At 36.6% G+C, this 23,238-nt stretch overlaps 1 protein-coding gene across 3 annotated transcripts in view; it reads left to right on the forward strand.

Annotated features, from left to right (window-relative positions):
• ARHGAP21 (Rho GTPase activating protein 21) overlaps window positions 1-23,238 on the forward strand; it is a 134,079-nt gene that overhangs the window by 71,604 nt on the left and 39,237 nt on the right. For all 3 annotated transcript variants that reach the window (XM_011963829.1, XM_011963827.1, XM_011963830.1), the window contains 3 exons: window positions 11,349-11,441; window positions 12,946-13,024; window positions 16,390-16,444. In XM_011963829.1, the coding sequence (XP_011819219.1) occupies window positions 11,349-11,441; window positions 12,946-13,024; window positions 16,390-16,444 (227 nt within the window). The remainder of the gene's footprint in view (window positions 1-11,348; window positions 11,442-12,945; window positions 13,025-16,389; window positions 16,445-23,238) is intronic.

The following is a 23,238-nucleotide window of genomic DNA, read 5'->3' on the forward strand; positions in this document are numbered from 1 at the left end:
CAGGCTTGAGCCACTGTGCCCGGCCTCTTTTTATTATTAAAGTTTTTTTAGAGACAGGTTCTCACTATGTTGCTCAGGCTGGTCTTGAACTCCTGAACTCAAGTGATCCTCCCACCTTGGCCTCCCAAAGTGCTAGGATTACAGGACCAAGCTACCATGCTGAGCCATTTTTTTTTTCCCCCTTAAATTCAGGGTCTCATTCTGTCTCCCAGGCTGGAATGCAGTGGCACAATCTCAGCTCACTGCAACCTCCACCTCAGCCTCTGGAATAGCTGGGACCACAGGCTTGCACCACCGTGCTTGACTAATTTTTCTGTTTTTTGTAGTGACAGGGTTTTGCCATGTTCCCTAGGCTGGTCTTGAATTCCTAGGCTCCTGGCTCTGCCTCCCAAAGTGCTAGAATTACAGGTATGAGCCACCACACCTGGCCAAGTTGATTTCATAGAAGTTGAGCTGTCTTTTTTTTCAGCTGCTCTGTAACTTAAGACCTTAATCATAGACACCCCCTTGTTGGGTAGTCCCATTTTCCTTCCTGATTGTTGTCCAGCTAGTTAGCCTGCATTGAAAGTACTTGATTCATAAATCCATTTAGTAAAGATTTAATTATAAGAGTTATAGTTCCTGTTTTGATATTTAACAGATAGTTTTTCATCTTTGCTATAAAAACACAACAGAAATATTTACATGTAAATGCCAAATACATTAAATCAAGAAATATAATTTTTGTTTGTTTATTCCCTTAGCAAACATCTGTTGAGTCAGTCCTGTGAGCCACTCACTAAACTAATTACTGGGAAGGAAGTGATATGGCCTCTAACCTCACTTCCTTCAGATAGCTGTGCACATGTCACCTGTAGGCCTTCCCTGACTACTTCAGAGAAACAGCCCTGCCTTTCCCTCTTCCTTTCCTTCTCACTCTGCTTATTGTTCTTCACAGCAGTTATTACCATTTCTCATATTACTTATTTCTTCCTGAGCATTTTTCTCTCTCAGTTGGAATGTAGAGCAGATACTTTATTTTCTTACTTTATTTTTTAAAGCCCAGAACATTTCCTGGCATGTATATATCTAATGAATATATATAGAATACAGACTCTGATTCCTTGGGCCATGATCCTGCAACAATTGCATATACCTTTATTTTTGCACTTATGTAATTATTTTATATCCTCCACCAAACTAGAAACTACTTTTTTCCTTTTTTTCCCTGAGACAGAGCCTCGCTCTATGGCTCAGTCTGGAGTGTAGCAGCACGATCTTGGCTCACTGGAGCCTATACCCTCTGAGTTCAAGCGATTATCCTGCGTTAGCCTCCCTAGTAGCTGGGACTACAGGCACTCACCACCACATCTTGCTAATTTTTGTATTTTTTAAGTAGAGATGGAGTTTCACCATGTTGGCCAGGCTGGTCTTGATCTTCTGACTGCAGGTGATCCACCCACCTCAGCCTCCCAAAGTGCTGGGAATACAGGTGTGAGCCACCACACCTGGCCGGAACTTCTTGAAGCCAGAGGGATCTCAGGTGGGGTGTCCATTGGGTTGTTAACAGATGAATAAGAGTTTATCAGGAGGAAGGAAAAATGGCATTCCAGAACAAATTTGGAGACATTTAGAAGTTACATTTGCCCAGATTTGGTGGAAGGATTTGAGGATGGAGTGTATGTCTCCAGTTAAAGATGCCTTTTGGAGCATTATGCTTTTCTGGCTTGAGTGACTGGATAGATGGGGGTGTCATTAAATTAAGGATCGAACGATATTGAATTGAAATATATCTCTCCTTCCTCTGGAGAAATGAGTTTAGTTTGGGATAAGTTGCATTTCTGATGCCTGTAGAGAGTTCAGTATCTAGCTGAAGATTTGTTTCTGGAGTTCTCAAGAGAGAGGTTAGGGGTTGAAAATAGATTTAAGTCATTTTGTATGTTATTATTAAGTCTTACGCATACGTGAAACCATACACAGAGAGGATAAAGACACGTAGAATAAAGGCAGGACTGTAAGAGATGGTCAGAGAAAGAAGAATCAGAAAGGAAATTTGAGAGTAAGTAGTGGAAAGCTCTTAGGACAACCAGGAGGAGTTGGTAATTTGCTTATTGGAGGTGATAATTTTAAGGGAGGTAGGGGGAGTGGAAAATTTGTCCTTTGTCATAGAGAATTCATTAGGATTTGGACTAAAGAGTTGGACTAGACCTGACAAATGGCAGTTTGGTAAAGTTACTGAGAACAGTTTCAGTGCAGTGGACGGAAGGGAGGAGGAAGACAAATAGGAGTGGGCTGGAACATAAAAATTAGAGTAGCAAACTGTGACAAAGTCAGGGTGGGGTAATTGGCAGTTTTGCCACCCAGGAGATACTTGTTAATTTCTGAGAAACCCTGAATTAGAAGTAACTGAAGGTAAGTGATATATACACTACATTTTTAAGAAGTGTGAAAAACGATGGGATAGAGAGCATAGCTATATGGAAAGATGGAGAGAACTTTTGTTGTTTTAAGTTTGGGAAGCTTTTGTATATCCATGAGATTTGGAGAGAAGACCAGGGATTTTATCACATGAAGTTTTACATGTGAGAAGAGATAATTATGGGGGCAAGGTCCTGAAGAGGGCTGATGACTAAATCCCACCTGAAATAAGACAAAGAACATGAGGACAGGCAAAGAAAAAAAAGTTGAGGATATAGCAATTGAGTGAACTGGGAGACAAGGTTATCGAACTAGCGTGAGGAAATCAGCATGGAACAGCAAGTTAAAGAGGGTTATTATGGCCGGCTGTGGTGACTCATGCCTGTAATCCCAGCACTTAGGCCGAGGCAGGAGGATCACTTGAAGTCAGTTCAAGATCAGCCTGGTCAACATAGCAAGACCTTAGCTCTATAAAAATAAATTTAAAAAAAAAGAAGGTTACTAGAAGTTTGAAACAGCAACCTTGAGGGGGCAGGAATTAAAATGCAAGCAAGAGACTTTTCTGAGCAGTGTCAAGAACTTAGCTGAACTGGGAAATTGTAAATCAGTGGTTGTTATGCAGTCTTATTCAGCTGTAGTAGCAGGCCAAGAAGAACAGAGCAGGCGTATTTTGGAATTCTCCATAGTCAGAGTTGGCAAATCAAATGCTTTGAAAGGTTAAGGGGAAAGGAAGTTGAGGGTGCTGGTGAATTTTGTTGAAATACTGATCCATGGGTAATCTTAGTAAGAAAGAAAGTAACTTCTGTTCCAATGTTAGTATATGTGTTGCCAAAGTGAGCATGAAAATAATTTCTGGAGGGAGACTGATAGTTTAGAAGAATGGAGAAGACTAAAGGGAATGGAAGGTCTTGATAAAGTCAAGCAAGTTTAATTGGTTGAAGGACTGAGAGTGATAAAGTCAGATAGAAAGGTAGTTGGTTAGAGCACCATAACGAGTTTTTCTGAGTTTGCAGAGAAATTAAATTCTAGCATAACAGAAATAATAGGGTTATGAATCTAGATATGATAATACCGTTTGTGAAATGTGTGAAATGTTAGGGGAAAAAAACCCAATGCCCCAATGCTACATGAACTTCAAATACTTCAGAAAGCAGATGCCAGGATTCTTTGTTCATTGTAGGATAATCAATGCCTGGCACATTTGTAAGAGCTTGGTAAATATTTGTTGAATGAATAACACCCATCTACAGGCTTTCTTGCCTAGATACTTCATAATGCCAGAGAATTTTGATTCACATCTGACATCTAGTGGTATTGTACTTAAACTGCTGTTGAGTGGCAGCATTTTCCTTACACTATTTGAGGGAAATAGTACAGATTAGTTGTAGCACAATTGCTTTGTTCCTAAACAACTCTCCAAGTTGGTTTTGGGAATTTTTACTATTGACATTTTCCAGGGCTCTAATTTTAATTAGTCAGCAAACCTTTATTGAGCATCTACTATGTGCCAGGCACTGTTCTGTGTGCTGGAGATTTTCAGGTACTATATATTCTCGTGCATATATGAACTCAATGAACTTGAATACACAGGTAGAGCAGTAGCGTTGGGAATGGGCTACTTGTTAAGACACTTAACTTAGGATTCTATTATGATTTTTACATGTGAAGCCTTTCTAAATTTATTTCATAGCCTTTGGGGCTATTTTTTCTGTCATGACATACTGCTTTTTATTAATGTTAAGTAGGTATTTAGGAAGATGAAAATAGAGTGGGTTTGTTTGTCAGCTTACAGTAGAAATCACATAGTGCAGAAAGCTACATACTGTAAAGAACTATTGAAGGGTTTTGTTGTCTTGCCTTTAAGAAAATGTAAAGTTCTTATCTGTTAGTGGTGTATATGGATATATTTAAAGTATCTATGAATGACATCATATCTGGGATTTGCATTAAAATGTTTTAAAGTGGGTAGGTTTCAATGAAGCAAGACAAGATTGACAGATTTTTTAATAATGATTTAAGCTGCATTCGTGGGGCTTTGTTGTCCTTTCTACTTTTGTGTATGCTGGACATTTCCACAGTAAAACTGTTTTTTGTTTGTTTGTTTGTTTGTTTTTTTTGGAGACAGGAGTGCAGTGGCGTAGTCTTGGCTCACTGCAACCTCCGCCTCCCATGTTTAAGCAATTAGCTGCCTCAGCCTGCCAGGTAGCTGGGATTACAAGCATGTGCCACAATGCCTGGCTAATTTTTTTGTATTTTTAGTAGATACAAGCTTTCACCATCTTGGCCAGGCTGGTCTTGAACTCCCGACCTCGTGATCCACCTGCCTCTGCCTCCCAAAGTGCTAGGATTACAGGCGTGAGCCACCGTGCCTGGCCAGCAAAACCTTTTAAAAACTAGAGAGGTGTGAGTTGAAAGAAAGGTTAGCATGATTCAGTTAGAACATGGTTTGCTTTTTTATATCGAACAGATTTTCTTATTTTGTTCTGTTTGTTATTACTTGAAGATCAGGTTAAGTAGAAAGATAGTATGTTTTTACTAATAATAGATATAATGTGATTGAGACCTGACAGGTGACATTCTACTGACAGTATCCACAGATTATTGGAATTTGGGCTTGGGAGCTCATGGTAATTGCTGGATCTATAGATTGGAAACTTGGAGATATAAGTTCAAAGTACTAGCTCTCACTCTGCAAGTGAGAGCATTTTGAGTGAGAATTTGGAGAACACCTAGATTTAATAAGTTGGCACATCTTTCTTAGTACTTCTCTCCTTACCAAAAAACAAACAAATACACTAAGAAAGGACTAATAATCTGCCATAGCAGTCTTCTTCTTAAATCGGATTCTGCTTCATGACTTATATAGGATGTATTTATCATATGATACATACGGATTTTTAATGTTGGACATTGTGTCTTAAGATAACTGTGTGATACCAGTAAACCGTATCCCCATAATAAAAGTTAGAAGCCTGTTGTCAACATTAAGAAATAATAGTTATAAAATATTTTAGGCAAACAAAGTATAGGAAAAAATGTTACTTCTAAATACTTGCCACCCATCTTTGTCATCTTAACATTTCAGCTTCACCTCCACCCCTCATAACCTTTCCTTTTCCTCCTTTCTCTCTCCCGAGGACATAAATGACTGCAAATATAATAGGGCCACTCCTTTCCTATTCCCTTCCTCCAGAGGTAATTACTAGCCTGAATTTGGTGTATATTACTCCTTATTTTTGTTTTTTTCCTTAATAGATCCACAGTTCCTATCACTCAATAAATTCTTCTACATCCTGTTTTCTTCTGTGGCAGTCTGTTCTCCATCAAAGAGAAATAAGGATCCCTTTTCATCACTCAGACGTAACTTTTCTATGTATTTCAGTCTGTGTTGGGGTTTCAGTTATTTTTTTATCTGAAAAATAGATATTAATTTCAGTATGCTATTTATTTCCCTTAAATAACTGATGCTTGGTGCCTTCATATTCCATTATGTGATAAACCTCTTTAGCTTTCTACCTTTGTGGAGGGTATACTTCTTCCCAGGCTTATCTAACTTTCAGATTGGAGCACAGTCTTATTTCAACGGCCTTTTGTTGTATAGAGATAGACATTTTTCTTTGGCAACGAAGAAGCCAATGGAAAAAAATACCATTTTTTGAAATAAGTCTCATAAAAGCAGAGATTTGGTTCAACTAAAAAAAATTCTCCAAGTGTGAGAACTTTGAGAGGGAAGAAACAAAAGCTCAATCTCAGTGATAACCATTATTTTCTTTCTTTTATATTTTATTATTTTTTAAAGCCTATGGCACCTGGTATTCCCAGGCAGTCTCTCACCCAAGTATTAACCAGCCCCAGTCCTGCTAAACTTATGACATCAGACAAAATTGGGCACGTTTAAGGTGGTATGGCCATAGACAAGAGCCATTATTTTCTATTGCTTTACTCTTGATTAAAATGTAGGATAGTTTCTCTTTGTATAAACTATATATTTTTCCAGTCTGTTAAGAAATATGTTTCTCTTGTCCTCAGAACTGTAGGATTTTCTTACTATCATGATCTCTTTCTCTGTGATCTTCATTGTAGAGTCCTTTTTGTAACTGGCATAGTTCAAATTTTGTTGCTTCTTAAAAGTAATCTATTAGCTTAGTCTGTTTTTTTTTTTTTGTATAGTTAATATTTAAAAATTTAAATAATTTAGATGTTGCAAGTGATTTTTGTCTTAGGCATTCTCCAAAGAAGGAGGTCAGTAGCAATTTAACTCATCCTTTTTGACTGACAAAGCCTCCGGACCTACAGATGTAGCACTTCGGTTTTAGACACGATCTCTTTGAAGACAAGTCTATAGTTTGTGTCAGAGTTATTGGAAATTTTTTTAGTATAATCTCTTCTTACCTTTTCACTTTCTTGTCTTTCATGTTTCCCGTCCCATCCCCTCCCCCGGCACTATTCCTTGACTTCCCTATAATATGACAGTTGAGTTTTATGGGTGTCCTTTCAACCAGTATTTATTGCTCACTTGCGATGTGACAGGCTCTGTGCACCCAAGATCGTCTCTGATCTGTTTGTAAACCTCGAAAGTTTATAATCAGGACTGTCATAATAATAAGTAATTTAAATACCTGTGTGCACTAAATATTATATAAATGCTTTACTGGATTATCTTTTTTAATCCTCACAACAACCTTGCGAGGTAGGAATAATTATTATCATCCCCACTTTTCAGATCAGTAAACTGGGGGCACATACAAATCATTCATCTAAAATCACTTGGATATAGGGTTGTCCACATGAAATACAAAATGCCTAATTAAACTTGAATTTCAGATAGACTACTACTATTTTTTAGTTTAAATATATATCAAATATTGCACAATCTGATGACCCCACTTGGAAAATGAATGACAGAGGTGGGATTTTAAACCATGTAATATGGTTATAGGGCCCAAGGTCTTAACTGTTGCAGTCTAATGAATAGAGAGAATAGGAATCACATCCATCTGAACATTCAGTATTTAGATGGCAGCTACTACCTATGTATAATTAATTTTTTTACTCAAGTTATTTTTCCCCCAACTGATCACATTTACTTCATTGTAGACGTATGTGTATTCTTTCTGATTTCAAGTGTACTGTTCAAGTTCAGGTAAATTTACATGTGCTTTTTATGTCTTTTTAAGTCAGTACTAATTACGTATTATAACATAAAATGGTACTTTTTCTGAACCTGGTTACTTTAGCCATTCTCATCCATGTAAGATAATTGTCTTTTTACCTTCTTTTCTGCAAATATAGGAAGATTTCACTGCATGTATGTGCCAAAAAGACATACTCTCTTTTGATAAGGTTAGGAAATGATATTTGAATAAGGTATTTAACAGTTCTTTGAAACATGTCCCATGTGTTCTAAAAAAATTGAGAAGTTATAAAATACAGATGTGGAATTGAAAGATGCTTTTACTAAGAATTGCCAGGGAAGCCATCTGGGTCTGCTAAGTAATCATACAGCGAAGTAAGGAGTCATTTTTCCTGGTGAATTACCACAGTTCGGGATCAGGCTTTTAGTTCTGCGTATCTAGAAATTTACTTATAAAAGCTATAGACCTGAGAGAGCTTGTGAATGACACACATGTTAAATGTGATACTTTTGATTTCCAGTTCTGGCAAAATTGCGGAGCACATATCTTAAAAAGAAGACACTCTTAAAATTCATGAGTCAAGTGTTTAACTCAGGACATAGAGCCAGGGTGTATAGAAATTGAAGAAAAGTATATTTCTTAGTGAAATCTGCTTATCATTAAGGGCTACTTACGGGAAATATTTTTCTCTCTCTGGGAGGAATTGGATGATATCTAGGTAACAAGTCAGATTTTTGGAGAAAGTTCAGAAAGGAAAGTGAGCAAGAGGCCAGGCACGGTGGCTCACACCTGTAATCCCAGCACTTTGGGAAGCCGAGGAGGGCGGATCACAGGGTCAGGAAATCGAGACCAGCCTGGCCAACATAGTGAAACCCCGTCTCTACTAAAAATACAAAAAAATTAGCCAGGCATGGTGGCGGGCACCTGTAATCCCAGCTACTCGGGAGGCTGAGGCAGGAGAATCACTTGAACCTGGGAGGCGGAGGTTACAGTGAGCCAAGATCATGCCACACTCCAGCCTGGGCAACAGTGCGAGACTCTGTCTCAAAAAAAAAAAAAAAAAGTGAGCAAGAATTAAAAGTGCAACTCTCAGCAGATGTAACAGTGCTTGCTTATAGGATTGGACTCTATTTTAATCTGTTCCATCTTCATATGTTTTCAGGCATAGTGTATTGAAAGATTTGTCAATGACAAAGTGTATCTGACTTTACAACGGCAGTTATTTCAAAATTAGTAATTCTTTTATAGAATTAACACCACATTATTTTGGAACACCTCTATTATGTGTAAGTGAAATTTTCTATCAGAATTTTCTGAAGTCACCGCATTGCTACCCAACCAACTTTTTATTATTTTGTAGAATTCATTAATGGTCATTTACATTTTGTATTTTTAAGTATGATATAATCACCTTTGAGACACAGTGGACTAGAAGACATTAATAGGAAAAATGTCTCTTCTCTTTTATTATATAAATCTTTCCATGAAAGCAGTGACTTGATGCAACAAAACTTACTAAGCCTTTAGATCTCTAGCCAAGAATATAGATGTTTTTTCTTTAATGCCAACTATTATAAATATTGGATTGACCACAGAGTGACCTAACCCCATCACCAACTTGATCGGAATTCAGCGTTTGCATTTTAAGTGACTTGAATTGATAAGAAAGCATTTTTTTCTTTTAAATTAATTGCAGATGGACTGTCTACTTGAATACAGTAGAGCTTGAGAAATGAATCACTTTCAGTTACTTTTGAGGCGGCATGGAATTGCCGCACTTGAATTCAGACCTGGGTTCAAATCCCTACGCTGCCTCTTAGCAACTTACTGAGTCTCTTTTTCCTCTTCACTCAAATGGCAATTTTAGGATCATAATGCCCATCTTAAGGGCTTGTGTGAATTTAAACTAAATAATACATGTATTAATTCATTGAATAATTATTTATTGAATGCCTGCTCTGTGCTATGGATATTAGTGAGCATTGCAAAAATTCCTGCTCTTTATGTTAGAGAGATATACAACAAACATGTAAGCAAATAAAAATGTAATTTTAGGTAGTGAGTTGTAAGTTTTATGAAGAAAAAGTACAGCACACACAGAAAATTTCAAGTGGCAAAGGAAGGGATTTGGACTGATGTCTACTGGCTTCTAAAACAAGCAATTTCTACTATGCCCCATTGCCTTTGAAATTTAGCCATTCATTGCTTTAGAGGGCATCTTTCAGAATAAATAGCTAAGTATTTAAGGGGAGCTAGTGATAGATATTCCTTTATTAAGTAACTTCTTTTGAGCCATCTTGGTGCATACACTATGGTAACAATTCAGTTTTATATGGCAATAATTGTGAACTCTTTATATTTGACACTCAATCATTTTTTGCTCAGTATTGCTGTTTAACAGGTAGTATCATGTTACTCAACACATGTATATGCCTTATTTTCTCTATTACATTCTTCTTTAAGGGTCAGGACTGTGTCTTCTACTTCAGTGATTCTCAAACTTAAGTGCATTGCAATCACCTCAGAGTTTCTGATTCAGGAGATCTAGGGCGGGGTCCACAAATTTGCATTTCTAACATATTCCCAGGTGATACTGATGCTGCTGGTCCTGGGACCACACTTTGAGAACTACCATGTACCTCCTTCTTCCCCCACAATACTTAGGCGAAAAATCACTTAACTTAAATGTCCTCTCATCTGCAAATTTGTCCTTGACTTCTATTTCACTGAAACAACTAGTTGTTCTCAAAATTTAATGTGTATTAGGATCACCTGGGAAACTTGTTGACAAAGCAGATTTCTGATCAGACTCCAAAACATCCATTTTTAGGAAGCACCTTAGATGTTAATGCCAATGATCCATGGAAAACAGCTTGTGAAATTCCAACTTACAGGGTTGATCATGCTCTCCTCATTGCCATGACTGTATTTTGTATTTGTCTCTGATTGTTTTTTGTATTACACTGTTATTTGTTTGTATGTCTTTCTCCTACCAGACTCCCTGAAGGGAAAGGAATATGTCTTATTCATTGTTGCATTTTAAGGCTTACTAGTATAATGCAGTATTAAAAAGCAGTAGAGGCCAAGCGCAGTGGCTCACACCTGTAATTCCAGCACTTTGGGAGGCCGAGGCAGGCGAATCATAGGGTCAGGAGTTTGAGACCAGCGTGGCCAATATGGTGAAACCCCATCTCTACTAAAACGTACAAAAATTAGCCAGGCATGGTGGTGTGCACCTGTAGTCCCAGCTACTCAGGAGGCTGAGGCAGGAGAATCACTTGAACCCGGGATGTGGAGGTTGCAGTGAGCCAAGATTGCGCCACTGCACTCCAGCCTGGGCAACAGAGTGAGACTCCATCTCAAAAACAAACAAACAAAACAAAAAACAAAAGCAGTAGAGTGAGTACTGCCTGTGTAATCAGCTTTGGCACTTGTTAGCTATGTGACCTTGGAGACTTTATTTATTCCCTCTAAGGTTCAGTTTCCTCTTTTATGAATGGTAGTAGTAGCACTTACTTGCTATGGAAATTAGCTCTGAGGTATGTACAGTATTTAGTGTGGCAACTGACATACGGAATGTAGCAAGTAAATGGAAAGCATTGCAGTGTTGTGGCTGTCATTATATTATGGAAGAAGCAAAATAAATGTTTGAATTAATGAAAACCCCTGCATTATAATTTTAGCATCCAAATTCAGGATATATATTTAATACTTTATTAAAAATGTTTTCTTAATTGTCTCAAATACTATTTTATATTTTGGTATTTTAGTAAAGTGTTGTGAAGTAAAATCATGCTTTGGGCTTCTCTGAAACAGGAAAACAAAGAAACCGCTTGGAACCAATGGATACCATATTTGTTAAACAAGTTAAACAAGGAGGACCTGCTTTTGAAGCTGGATTATGTACAGGTGCTGATACTCTTCTTCAAACAATACCTTTTAATTTCTTTTTCACTTTATTCCTTATTTCAGGTTCGGTATTTTTTCCTTTTGTATCTTTTTGTATGCTTTTTCCTTTTCCTTCACATCTGTTGTTACTAATTTTGAGAACTAATTATGTTTCTTGATGCCCATATGGATGGGTTTGAACAGAAATAACAATATAAATTGATACACTGTGAGCACTTTTAATTACCACACAGATAATAGACTCTTAGAAGCTCTTTTAAGGAACATATTTTTCATGCGTTGAATTTTGACAAAGGATTACAAAGTAGCAAAATGATGAAAGTATTTATCTGATATATGTGAAATGATCTTGGATTTTTAAAGTCTAGAAGTGCCTGATCTGCCAGAGTTGAGTTAATTAATTTGCAGCACAAAGAGTGGCTTAAGTCTCCAATGCAATGTAAGCCTGGCTTCATCTGAAGGTGTCAGTATATGTGGCCTAATTGGCTGGATATAGTAGCTGTTTGTTCTAAAATGTTTTGTGATTTGTGATTTTAATAAAACCTAAGTAGAGATTTCATTTATATTAGTGCACACTCTAAAATAGTTACTTTCTTTTGTTTTTTAAATATCAAACAATTTAAAATGGGAATTATTGAAAAACTGTATTTCACTGCCTTTCAAATAAAATGCTATATTTTCACCTACAAATATTAGAAAGTAGTGGACATCATTGCTAAGATTTGTAAGGATGTACTGTTAATGTATTACCCACCTTAGTTATTTTTTTATTACACTTAAAGTAAGCCTGATTTAAATATCATTAATATGTATAATATGCATATTAGTGTGCATATGGGATTTCTTTAGAATGTATCATCTGTCATATTTTAAGCCCCACATGATTGGGAAGATGAAGTGGAGATATGCTGTGATAAGCACACAGAAAGTGCATTTTTGTCTGTTTTCTTTGTTCTTTCTGTCCTCTGTTCTTTGTTTCTGTCTTTTCCTTTCTACTCTTCTCAGAGTAGAAAGAGAATCACTTGAACCCGGGAGGCAGAGGTTGCGCCACTGCACTCCAGCCTGGGCGACAAGAGTGAGACTCTGTCTCAAAAAAAAAAAAAAAAGACAGGGTAAGTGGAGAGAGAATTAGTTCTGCAACTCAGGAAACAGCTGATAGGAGCATAAGTAGTATAGCACCGGTCCCCTGGTGACTAGACCTTTTGAAATTTCTAAATTCAGTAATGACTGGAACTCTTACTTAGAACATGGCTAGTTTCACAAAAAGCTGGATATATTAAATGTATTTAAAAGATACTTTAAAAGTAATAAGATACTTTAAAAGTAATAAGCTAGGATATTCATATAATTATTTTGTAATATAATTATGCTAATAATTTTCTCACAATTCTGTATTTTTTTATTTTAATATATACCACATTAAAAATAAGGACATTATTCAAGAAATATTTCAAAAGTGACTTTCTGCAGGATTTCTCATGTGTTTTTTAACTTCTCTTTGAAGGTGACCGAATTATAAAAGTCAATGGAGAAAGTGTTATTGGCAAAACCTATTCCCAAGTAATTGCTTTAATTCAAAACAGGTAAGACTCTTAAAACGTTAATTTTGGCCAAAGGTGGGTTTTACAATCAATAGAGCACATAGATTTAATACAATCTTCTGTTCTTATAAGGAACTGTGGTGACAAGGAGATGTGGAACTTTGCCTTAGATATAATGCATTTGAGAGTTGCCAAGGACCAGCTATCTGAGGATAGCTTAGTTGGTGGCTTTGGTTTGACAGATGTATCAGATCTATGATTAAAATCCCGTAGAGGCTGAGAGGCACACATTTTAGATTTACTGTGTTTACCCCTTTTATTTGAAGTGACAAATGTATAATTTGTTTAGAATATATAAATAAATGCATACATAATTTATTTTAAAACCTCTTACTGGGGTATGTTACTTTTAAGTATCCTTTTGAATAATCTTCCTAAATTAATTCATTTGTTCTAACCAAGACAACAAGACATTCCCTTTTAATCCATTTGTCTGCCTGCATTTTACAGAATAATAGGATTTTGAGCTCTGAAGTTAGATACGTATTTATAGAGTGACTGTCTATGAGACCTTGAAGATCATTTAGTCCTACTGTCTTTCACCCACACAACCAGAAAATTTTTCCAAATTACAAATAAATAGGTTAGAAACCAAAGAGGTTATTACCATATTGAATTTCTGTCAAGGTTAGGCCATGGATCTGAGCCCAGTCAGATCGTCACTCTGTTGTAAGAGGTTCTTCTCAGATTCAAATACAGGAACTTTTGGATTATTTAATGCTTTCTGTTGGCCAAACTCACCTGTCTGTAATTGAAGTGCAGTTCTTCATTTTCTGAAGATTTTTATCAAGCTCTCCTAACCATATCTAGAGTGGCTCATGCTGCAATCTAAATTATTTACAATGCCCTAATACATTGCCGTTTCTTACAATTAAATGACATCGTCGTGATTAATTGATCTCAGAGTATTTTCTTTAATGTTTTAATATTTAATGGGATTTTAACAGAAAACAACTCTTGATTATTGCCTCTAATGTTGATAATGAATTTAAAGCCTCTCCAAGAGATAACAGATTTTGCCAAAATTTTTTTCCTCAAAATAATTTAGATCATCACAAATACAACGATATGTTTTGTCAGCCCATAACTTAAAAGATTTTTAGTGTATTTGTTAATATCTCTTCTTTAAAAACCAACTTAATCATTGTTTTCTTCAAAATCTACATTAATTCTTCTATTCCTGGTGCAGTTCATTTTTCGGAATAATAACACTTCAACCACTAAAATCAATTTGAATATTAGAGAAATATTTTTTCATAATTTTATTTCCATTAAAAAAGTTGTGTTTCTTCTATCTGCAGTTGGTAGCAAATGGGTAATGCAGCACAAAGCCCTAGAGATTCTGCAGTGTATTAATGAAACATGTGTCCCTGCAGGCTGGGTGCAGTGGCTCATGCCTGTAATCCCAGAACTTTGGGAATCTGAGGTGGGCCGATCACTTGAGCCCAGGAATTTGATACCAGCCTGGGCAACATGGTGAAACCCTGTCTCTCTAAAAAATACAAAAAATTAGCTGGGCATGGTGGTGTGTGTCTGTTGTCCCAGCTACTTGGGAGGCTGAGGTGGGAGGATCACCTGAGTCCAGGAGGTCAATCACGTGAGCCTTGATAGAGCCACTGCATTCTAGCCTGGGTGACAGAGTGAGACCCTGTCTCAGAACAAAAACAAACAGATGTGTCCTTGTGCAGGAGTTTATCGAAACATCAGTTTCTACCAATGCTAAATATTGAAATAAAAGTACCTACATATTTTACTAGTTAAATTTATTTGAACCTGTGGTTCTCATGGGTTTAGCATAATCTGAGCATTTATGAAACGAAACATAATGATTCAAATCTGTCAGGAAGAGACACCAATAGGTTATTTTGTTTTTTTGTTGTTATTTGATTGTTTTTTAATCTCTTGACTGTATTGGGGGAAAATCTATCTGATACTGTTAGTTTAGCTGTTGAAGCATTTGGTGGAGGTAGTAGCACTGCCTTTGCCATAACTTTTTATTTTATTTTATTTTATTTCATTATTTTTTTGAGAGGGAGTTTCATTCTTGTTGCCCAGGCTGGAATGCAATGGCGCGATCTCAGCTCATTGCAGTGTCCACCCCCCAGGTTCAAGCAATTCTCCTGCCTCAGCCTCCTGAGTAGCACCTGCCACCACGCCCAGCTAATTTTTGTATTTTTAGTAGAGACGAGGTTTCGCTATGTTGGCCAGGCTGGTCTCGAACTCCTGACCTCAAGTGATCCGCCCACCTCAGCCTGGGATTACAGGTGTGAGCCACTTTGCCCGGTGCCTTTGCCATATCTGTATGTAACTCCAGATCACAGGATTCAGTTGTGTTTACCCCTTTGAACTTTCGAAACCTAAGGAAATTTCTCTATCACTTTCAACAGGAAATTTACCGAACCAAAATAAAATTAGACTTTGAGCTATCCCTGCAAAGGCACTAAAAGTAAATCATAGGCAAGAAAGTAAATAGTTGAAATGTTATACAGTTATTAAAATGAGTCATCTCAGTCGTTGTGATGGTAAAGCGATTTCCTTCACTTCCGAGGCCAGGAGGGAATATTGCACAATTAAGATGTTTAATATTAGTTGGCTGGGCACAGTGGCTCACGCCTGTAATCCCAGCACTTTGGGAGGCCAAAGTGGGCAGGTCCCTTGAGGTCAGGAATTTGAGATCAGCCTGGCCAATGTTGTGAGCCTTCCTCTCTACTGAAAAATAGAAAAATTAGTTGGGTGTGGTGGCGCGTGCCTGTAGTCCCAGCTACTCGGGAAGCTGAGGCATGAGAATTGCTTGAACCCAGGAGACAGAGGTTGCAGTGAGCCAAGATTGCACCACTGCACTCCTGCCTGGGTGACAGAGAGAGACTCAGTCTCAAAAAAAAAAAAAAAAGAAAAGAAATTACTTAAAATATTAAATTTGAGGGTTCTTTGATGTTAATGAATTTTAACTTGATGAACAGAATATATGACAGTCTATAATTTGTTTTGTGACTTGAGTAAAACAAATAATTGTATACTGATATTGTTAAGAGTTTTGTCTTGGGACTATTTAATATAAGCAACATACTTTATATTTCTAAGTTAGAAACATGTTATGAAGAAGACTTTGCTGATGATGAATAGCACAGACATGCCAGGGGTCCGTCCCTCTTTTCTATATAGTTAACTTATATATACAAAGGTGACTTCTTTTCATTCTAATGATTTGATTTTAAAAATAAAGATATAAGAATACCAAAAACAAACTCTTCAACAATTTAAAAAATACTTCTGAGTTAACTGTTTTTCCGTTAAGTCTTTTGATACACTTCTACCTCTCCTAAAATAGTATATATATTCAATTTCAGTGATACAACATTGGAACTTAGTGTTATGCCAAAAGATGAAGACATTCTCCAAGTGGTAAGTTTTATTTATTCATATATGAGTTGTTTTACAGTCATGAATGTTAGGAAAATATTTTTGGGATAGAAGTATTAAAGATTGAATTAAAAAAAAAATTCTAGAATTTGAAAACCCTCTAGTTCCTTTTACAGAATCTGGAATTCTCTGCATTTTACAAAAATCAGACCAAAAATACCATTGTCAAGTTTTTGCAATTAAGTGACATGGAAATGTTAAGTTGATTCTACAGTGAACTCTTACTGCCGTCATTTAGAACGAGATTCCTAAAGCGTTTGTCCTAGTGTTGCCTTCTAGTTCATCCTTGGACCAAAGGAAGAGTTCAGAGTGCAAGTGCATATCCCCAGGAATTAGAATCTTTTTTTCCCCCCTTCTCACTAAGTAAAGAGAAAAAAAAATTAGAATCTTCTTTTTTTATATGAGGACACATTTTATGATTGCCATTTTCTGATTTTCCAGTAGATATTACTGTTTGTAAATTCACCAAGCAGTATTGTAAGTAGTATCAATTCATTCCTAAAATGTTCACAATGGACAGAGTCTGCACCTTAAGGGGAAAATATGTTACAGTCTTGAAATGAAACTTGAAAACTTTAGTATTTTGTCTAAAATAGTTTTCTGATGTTTATAAAGAAATGAATTAAATGGAATACTTCTTTATTAAGCTTAAATATTGCTGAAAGTAAGAAGATGATAAAAATATAAATTTCGACTGGGCGTGGTGGCTCACACTTGTAATCCCAGCACTTTGGGAGGCCGAGGTGGGCGGATCATGAGGTCAGGAGTTCAAGGTTAGCCTGGCCAACATGGTGCAACCCCATCTCTACTAAAAATACAAAAATTAGCTGGGCTTTGTGGTGGGCACCTGTAATCCCAGCTACTTGGGAGGCTGAGGCAGGAGAATTGCTTGAAACCGGAAGGCAGAGGTTGCAGTGAGCCGAAATCGTGCCACTGCACTCCAGCATGGACTAACGAGTGAAACTTCATCTCAAAAAAAAAAAAAATCTATCTATATATATGTATATATACACACACATACATATATAAACATATATATACACATATATATTTCATTCAATAAAATACTTTCCTTCCATTGATTTTATTCAGTAGAATAAAACAGAAAAACTCTTTAAGTAACATACTGACAACTAACAGTTAGATCTAGGAAGTGGCGGTGGCCACTGAAGTATTTATTTTTAATTCTTTTTGGTGAATAATTGGATTTTTTTCTTATTACCTATAGCTAAAATCAAGAAAAGCAGGGAGCTTATCCATTCTTTGTCATGGTAATAGAAATGGTATAGTAATATTCTTCATTTGTAAGGCAGTAGTTTGAACTTAGCTCATCAAAGGCCCTAAATAATCTGTAAACATGTTTTACAAAAAAAATCACTAAAGCTGATCCTAAAGAGTCATTCACTGACATGTAAACTATAATGAAGTAAAACTCATGGGGATTAACCCTATGTTTTCAAGGCATGTAGATTTTATTTAGGAATGGCTTAGTACTGAAAACAATTACTCTTCTGAAGTACACAGTTCAGTTGGAGTTAGGAGGCTCAGGAAGGCAGGTACAGTTAGCTGCAATAATTTTCCTGGGCATGCAAAAGTGGTTGTAGAGTTCCTACCCTGACAATTCAGCATAGCGGTCATGTAGCAGACATAACCACAGACACCAATGGCTGTGAAAATCACTAGACTAGAAATAAACAGGGAATTCTTCTCTAGTGCTCTTCTTTTTTTTTTTTTTTTTTTTTTGAGACGGAGTCTCGCTCTGTCGCCCAGGCTGGAGTGCAGTGGCCGGATCTCAGCTCACTGCAAGCTCCGCCTCCCGGGTTTACGCCATTCTCCTGCCTCAGCCTCCTGAGTGGCTGGGACTACAGGCGCCCGCCACCTCGCCCGGCTAGTTTTTTGTATTTTTTAGTAGAGATGGGGTTTCACCATGTTAGCCAGGATGGTCTCGATCTCCTGACCTCGTGATCCGCCCGTCTCGGCCTCCCAAAGTGCTGGGATTACAGGCTTGAGCCACCGCGCCCGGCCTCTAGTGCTCTTCTTATAAAGAAGATGATGTATAATGGTAGCGAAGGATTTACCTGGCTTCCTCTTTGCAATCTGAAGGCTTGAAGACAGAATCAGCTTCCGAAACTGAACTGTTTTCTGATCTTCAGTAGACCCTTTCCTTGCCAAGGTGAAGGCACTGGTTGGATGGCTCTTGGAACAGTGCTCATTTCACATAATGGCTGGCAAGGAAGCAATTAAATGCAGAATCGCCATGAAATCCTGCAGTGTGATTGATGAAGGGCAGCAAACCACTTCATGCAATGGAAGGAATAATTTTGTAATGATATGATTAATTGAAAAATAGGTTACTTAAAGAAAAATTAGGTTTTTTCTGTTACTTATTCATGTTCTAGAATAATCTGTCTTGTTATATTTTATTTAAGTAAATCTAAAGTAAAAGTAAAATATAAAGTATCCCAGAAACAGAGAAAAACCAGTTTAGTAAATAACATGAGCATACAGATCTTCAAGGCTCAGCAGTCGAGTTCTGGTATACTGTAACATAAAATGTATTTTAAAACATGGTATTTGAATTACTTTAATCATTAAGAAATAAAAGCACACACCTTTAATCATAAAAGAAAACCCTACTTTTAAACCTATCCTTAATTCATTCACATTTGAATGTAGTGTAATTCATTAAGAAATCAAAGGAGTATATAATTCTCTGTCTCTGACATACATTCCAGAGTTAAAATGTTCTTTAAGCGGCCTTCAGAAGTACTTATGCAGATCTTAAATTTGTTATTCAAAACATATGCTTTTAAAGATGTATTTTTTCCCATGAGGTTGAAAATTTATCGTAAAGAAAAGCAATGGGTAATGTGAACATTTTTACAGCCACCGTAAAAATAATTTGCCCACGGAAACACTTGTGGTTGTATGTGTTTGCCTGGGCAACAGGATTGGGTATTGCATGGAGGTTTTTTTTCTTTTCCTGAAGTGATACACAGACCAAATTATTTTAGAAGCGTTCTGCTTGCCTGTGAAAGGTGGCCTAGAAAATTTAATTTGGCTTAAAACTTGACTCATGTAAGGACAGGTATATGATTATAGGTTTCATAATTCGTGGATGACAATGACAGAATGTTGAAAACCATGAAGTAAAATTAAGAATAATTCATTTCTGTTTTTAAACTACTGCTAGTAATAGTAATCCTGTGCTTGGCAACCTCATTTTCTAAACCAGCATATATTTTCTAGCTTAACCATATGAATAGTATTACATTCATTTTAATCATTTTGACAGTATTTTGTTGTAATATATTAGACTCCGGTATCTTAGGCAGGTTCGTATTTATTGCAAAATAAAAAGGTTTTTTATTTTATTTTCAAAAACCAAAATGGTTTTGTTTCCCCATTAAATGTTACCTATACATGAATGAAATAGCCACACCAATCCAGTCGCTTAAACAGTGATCCTGACTCTCAGTCTATTTGGGCTGCTGCTGTAACAAAATACCTTAGACTGGATGGATTATAAACAAAGAAACTTATTTCTCACATTCTGAAGGCTGGGAAACCCAAGGTCAAGGCTCAGGTAGACTTGGTGTCTGATGAGGGCCCATTTTCTCATAGATAGAACCTTTTCACTGTGTCTTCACTTGGTGGAAGGGCTGACACAGCTCTCTGTGGTCTCTTTTAGGAGGTGACTAATTTCATACATGAGGTCTACCCTCATGACCTAATCATCTCCCGGAGGCCCCATCTCCTAACTCATTCACATTGGTGATTAGGTGTCAACATACGAATTGGGGGAGGGGAACACACAAACATTCAGACCACAGCACTGACCAAAGAGAATACTTCCCTGAGTGAAATAGTGGTAGGAGAACTAGATCAGGGCATTCCTCTTGGTTCATCACCCAAGACATTTTGTTAAGCATTTGACTCCATTGACTCAAAAATTAAATTTTAAGTTAATCGGTTTTTGTAACTCTGGAGATTCTTGGGTATGTCTAATATTTGGCCAGGACATTTTAAACCTACTTTATGCTGTTCTATGTTAAACACAGCAAAGTTAAACAGCGTGTCTGGTATAATAAGGAAAAAAGCAAATGGTATAAGGATTTGAACTTGGGCAGGTCTGAGACGAAAGTCTGTACTCTAAACCACAGTCCTATACTGCTATTGAGTAGAGATGAATTGTTTAGGTGGCTTTACCATAAATCACCCTGCCAGTTGGTATTGGAACTGTTATTCTAACGTGAACCTTGAGGCTCTGAGTCCAGTTTTCTTTTTTGCTGCTCTATGGATATGTGGCATAAGTTGAAAAATGTAATTTAAACTAAGTATTTCTTGAGGTTTATTAGAATTACTTTTAAAATAAGCATTTCATGTGTTTTATAATCAGTATAATATCCTATTTAATATTAAGTAGCCATTTGTCAAGTGTACATCTAGGTGGTCCGGCCTAGTAGTAAGGGAAGCAAGAGTGTGATTCTGGAGGGTTCTTTCATATTTTGCAAGTTAGCAGCAGTTTACTTTGTAATTTTTTAAAATCTATTTTTAAATAATTACAAGAATAGCATGTGCTGGTTGAAGATATTTGAAATAACGCAGAAAGGTATAATGAAAAGAAGTCCTTCTCCATCTACACCATCCCCTTCTCCCATTCCCTACGCTGGCATGGTTGGCATCTACCAATAAACATGAAGTTATTCTTGCTTTTATCATAGGTAATGGCATTAAATTAATAACTGTTAAAGATGAACTGAAAGGCAGGAATTTTAATCTCACCACCATTTTTATTCTTCAGGGTTTTTTTTTTTTTTTTTGGCTCTATTTTGTTTACCATTTAATACACAGTATCACAGGTATGGTCATGGTGATTTTGATGTGACTGTATAAAAAATGAACTAGAAGATTATTTTAGGATTATTTAGTTACTATTAGGCACTATACATATAATCAAGATCCAGGCTGTTAGTATTAAGTTGTATTTAACATACCCTTTAGAGTTCTAATTCCAAAGGAAGAATTCTTTGGGTCATCTTTCTTATTTCCTTCCTCTTCCTCCTCCCCCCTTTTTTAGAGCTTTTTGTATCTAGTAGGCAAAACAGGGCTGCCACTATTCTATTTTCATTAGAGAAGGCTTCAGTTTTAAAATACAAGCTATTAAACTCCTATAAGGTGTAATACTTAAGTACAAGGGTAGAGAAAGCTCAAGAAGGAATGTGAAGTGATATACAAAAAAGCTGAATGGAAAAAATGGCTAAAAATGTTTTGTCATATTCTGTTGAATTCACAAGAGCTGGTCAGTTGGGAAAAAATTAAATGTCTATTTCTATCAAAACACCTACATATGTTGTAAAGTATCCATTTGGGCTTAAAACCTAACTAAAATTCAAAATTGTTAAACTGAATATGTAATTCTTAGGACATTGGTTTAAAAAATAATACTCCTCCTCAAATTTGAATAAAGGACATATCTTTAAAACATTAATTCTACCCGGGCATGGTGGCTCACACCTGTAATCCTGGCACCTGTGGGAGTCCGAGGCAGGTGGATCACTTGAGGTCAGGAGTTTGAGACCAACCTGGCCAACATGGTGAAACCCCACCTCCACTAAAAATACAAAACTTAGCTGGGCATAGTGGCTTATGCCTGTAATCCCAGCTACTTGGGAGGCTGAGGCAGGAGAATCGCTTGAACCCGGGAGGCACAGGTTGCAGTGAGCCAAGATTGTGCCACTGCACTCCAGCCTGGACAACAGAGTGAAACTCAGTCTCAAAAAAAAAAAAAGTTTTAGAACAGCATTTCTCAGGCAGATATTCTAATTATTTTTCCTCTGGGGAAAAAAATAGGTTCCCTAGTGAATAAGTTCGTACTTTGAAGTTTCACAATGTACATTTTGTGAAAAATGTTCTTGAATGAATCCATATTTTATTATCTCAACCATATTGCTTACATTAGATAATAGTACTGCATGTGTGAGATGTTCACGGTTAATGCATGCATGTGTATGGATTTCAGGACCCCTTGCGATAACTCAGAAGCAGGGACCTGTGACTGTATTGCACACTATTTAGCATTTAGAATTGCCATACAGAAATATTAGAGATGTCTGAAGTATGTAAAATATTCCCAAGTTTTAATAGTTCCAGCCGTATACTTCTATTACTAAACAATATTTCTTCCCAAATTTGATTAAAGGAGTTATTTTTAAAATACTAGTTCTAGAATAGCATTACACAAGTAGATATTCTAGTTTTGTTAAAACCTCTGGAAAAAGATGGCCTCCATAGTGAATAAGTTTATGTTTTTCCTTCGATTTTCACAACGTACGTTAATGTTGTAGTGGTTTTGAGAAATCAAAAAGCTTGCCAAGTGACTCTACATCATTGACCGTGGGGACCTCCTCTCCCCCATCCTCCTTTTCAGGTGGTATATAATAAAATGACACAAGGACACTGTGGGAAGTGCTGTACCAGATAGCACAGTATTCTCTCATCCAGACACAATTTTCCTATTGCAGAAAAGTATTGGTATAGATTCTAATCAGCATGGAAAAGATAGACTTGGTGTGTCAATGCACATACCCAAACTGCATGTTTGGATTAACTGTATTCATGCCATAAAAATATTATGTAGACATGTTTTCTTTTATATGCCTAGCTTTAATTTCTCACTGCATTCTAGTCTGTGTTCTATAATATTTATTATAGGTTAACAAGAATTATTCTGGAAGTAATATTTTTATGTGTATCCAATAGTTACTTTTGCAAAC

Source organism: Colobus angolensis, unplaced genomic scaffold (assembly GCF_000951035.1).
Source record: "Colobus angolensis palliatus isolate OR3802 unplaced genomic scaffold, Cang.pa_1.0 Scaffold63, whole genome shotgun sequence".
Classification (NCBI taxonomy): Eukaryota; Metazoa; Chordata; class Mammalia; order Primates; family Cercopithecidae; genus Colobus; species Colobus angolensis.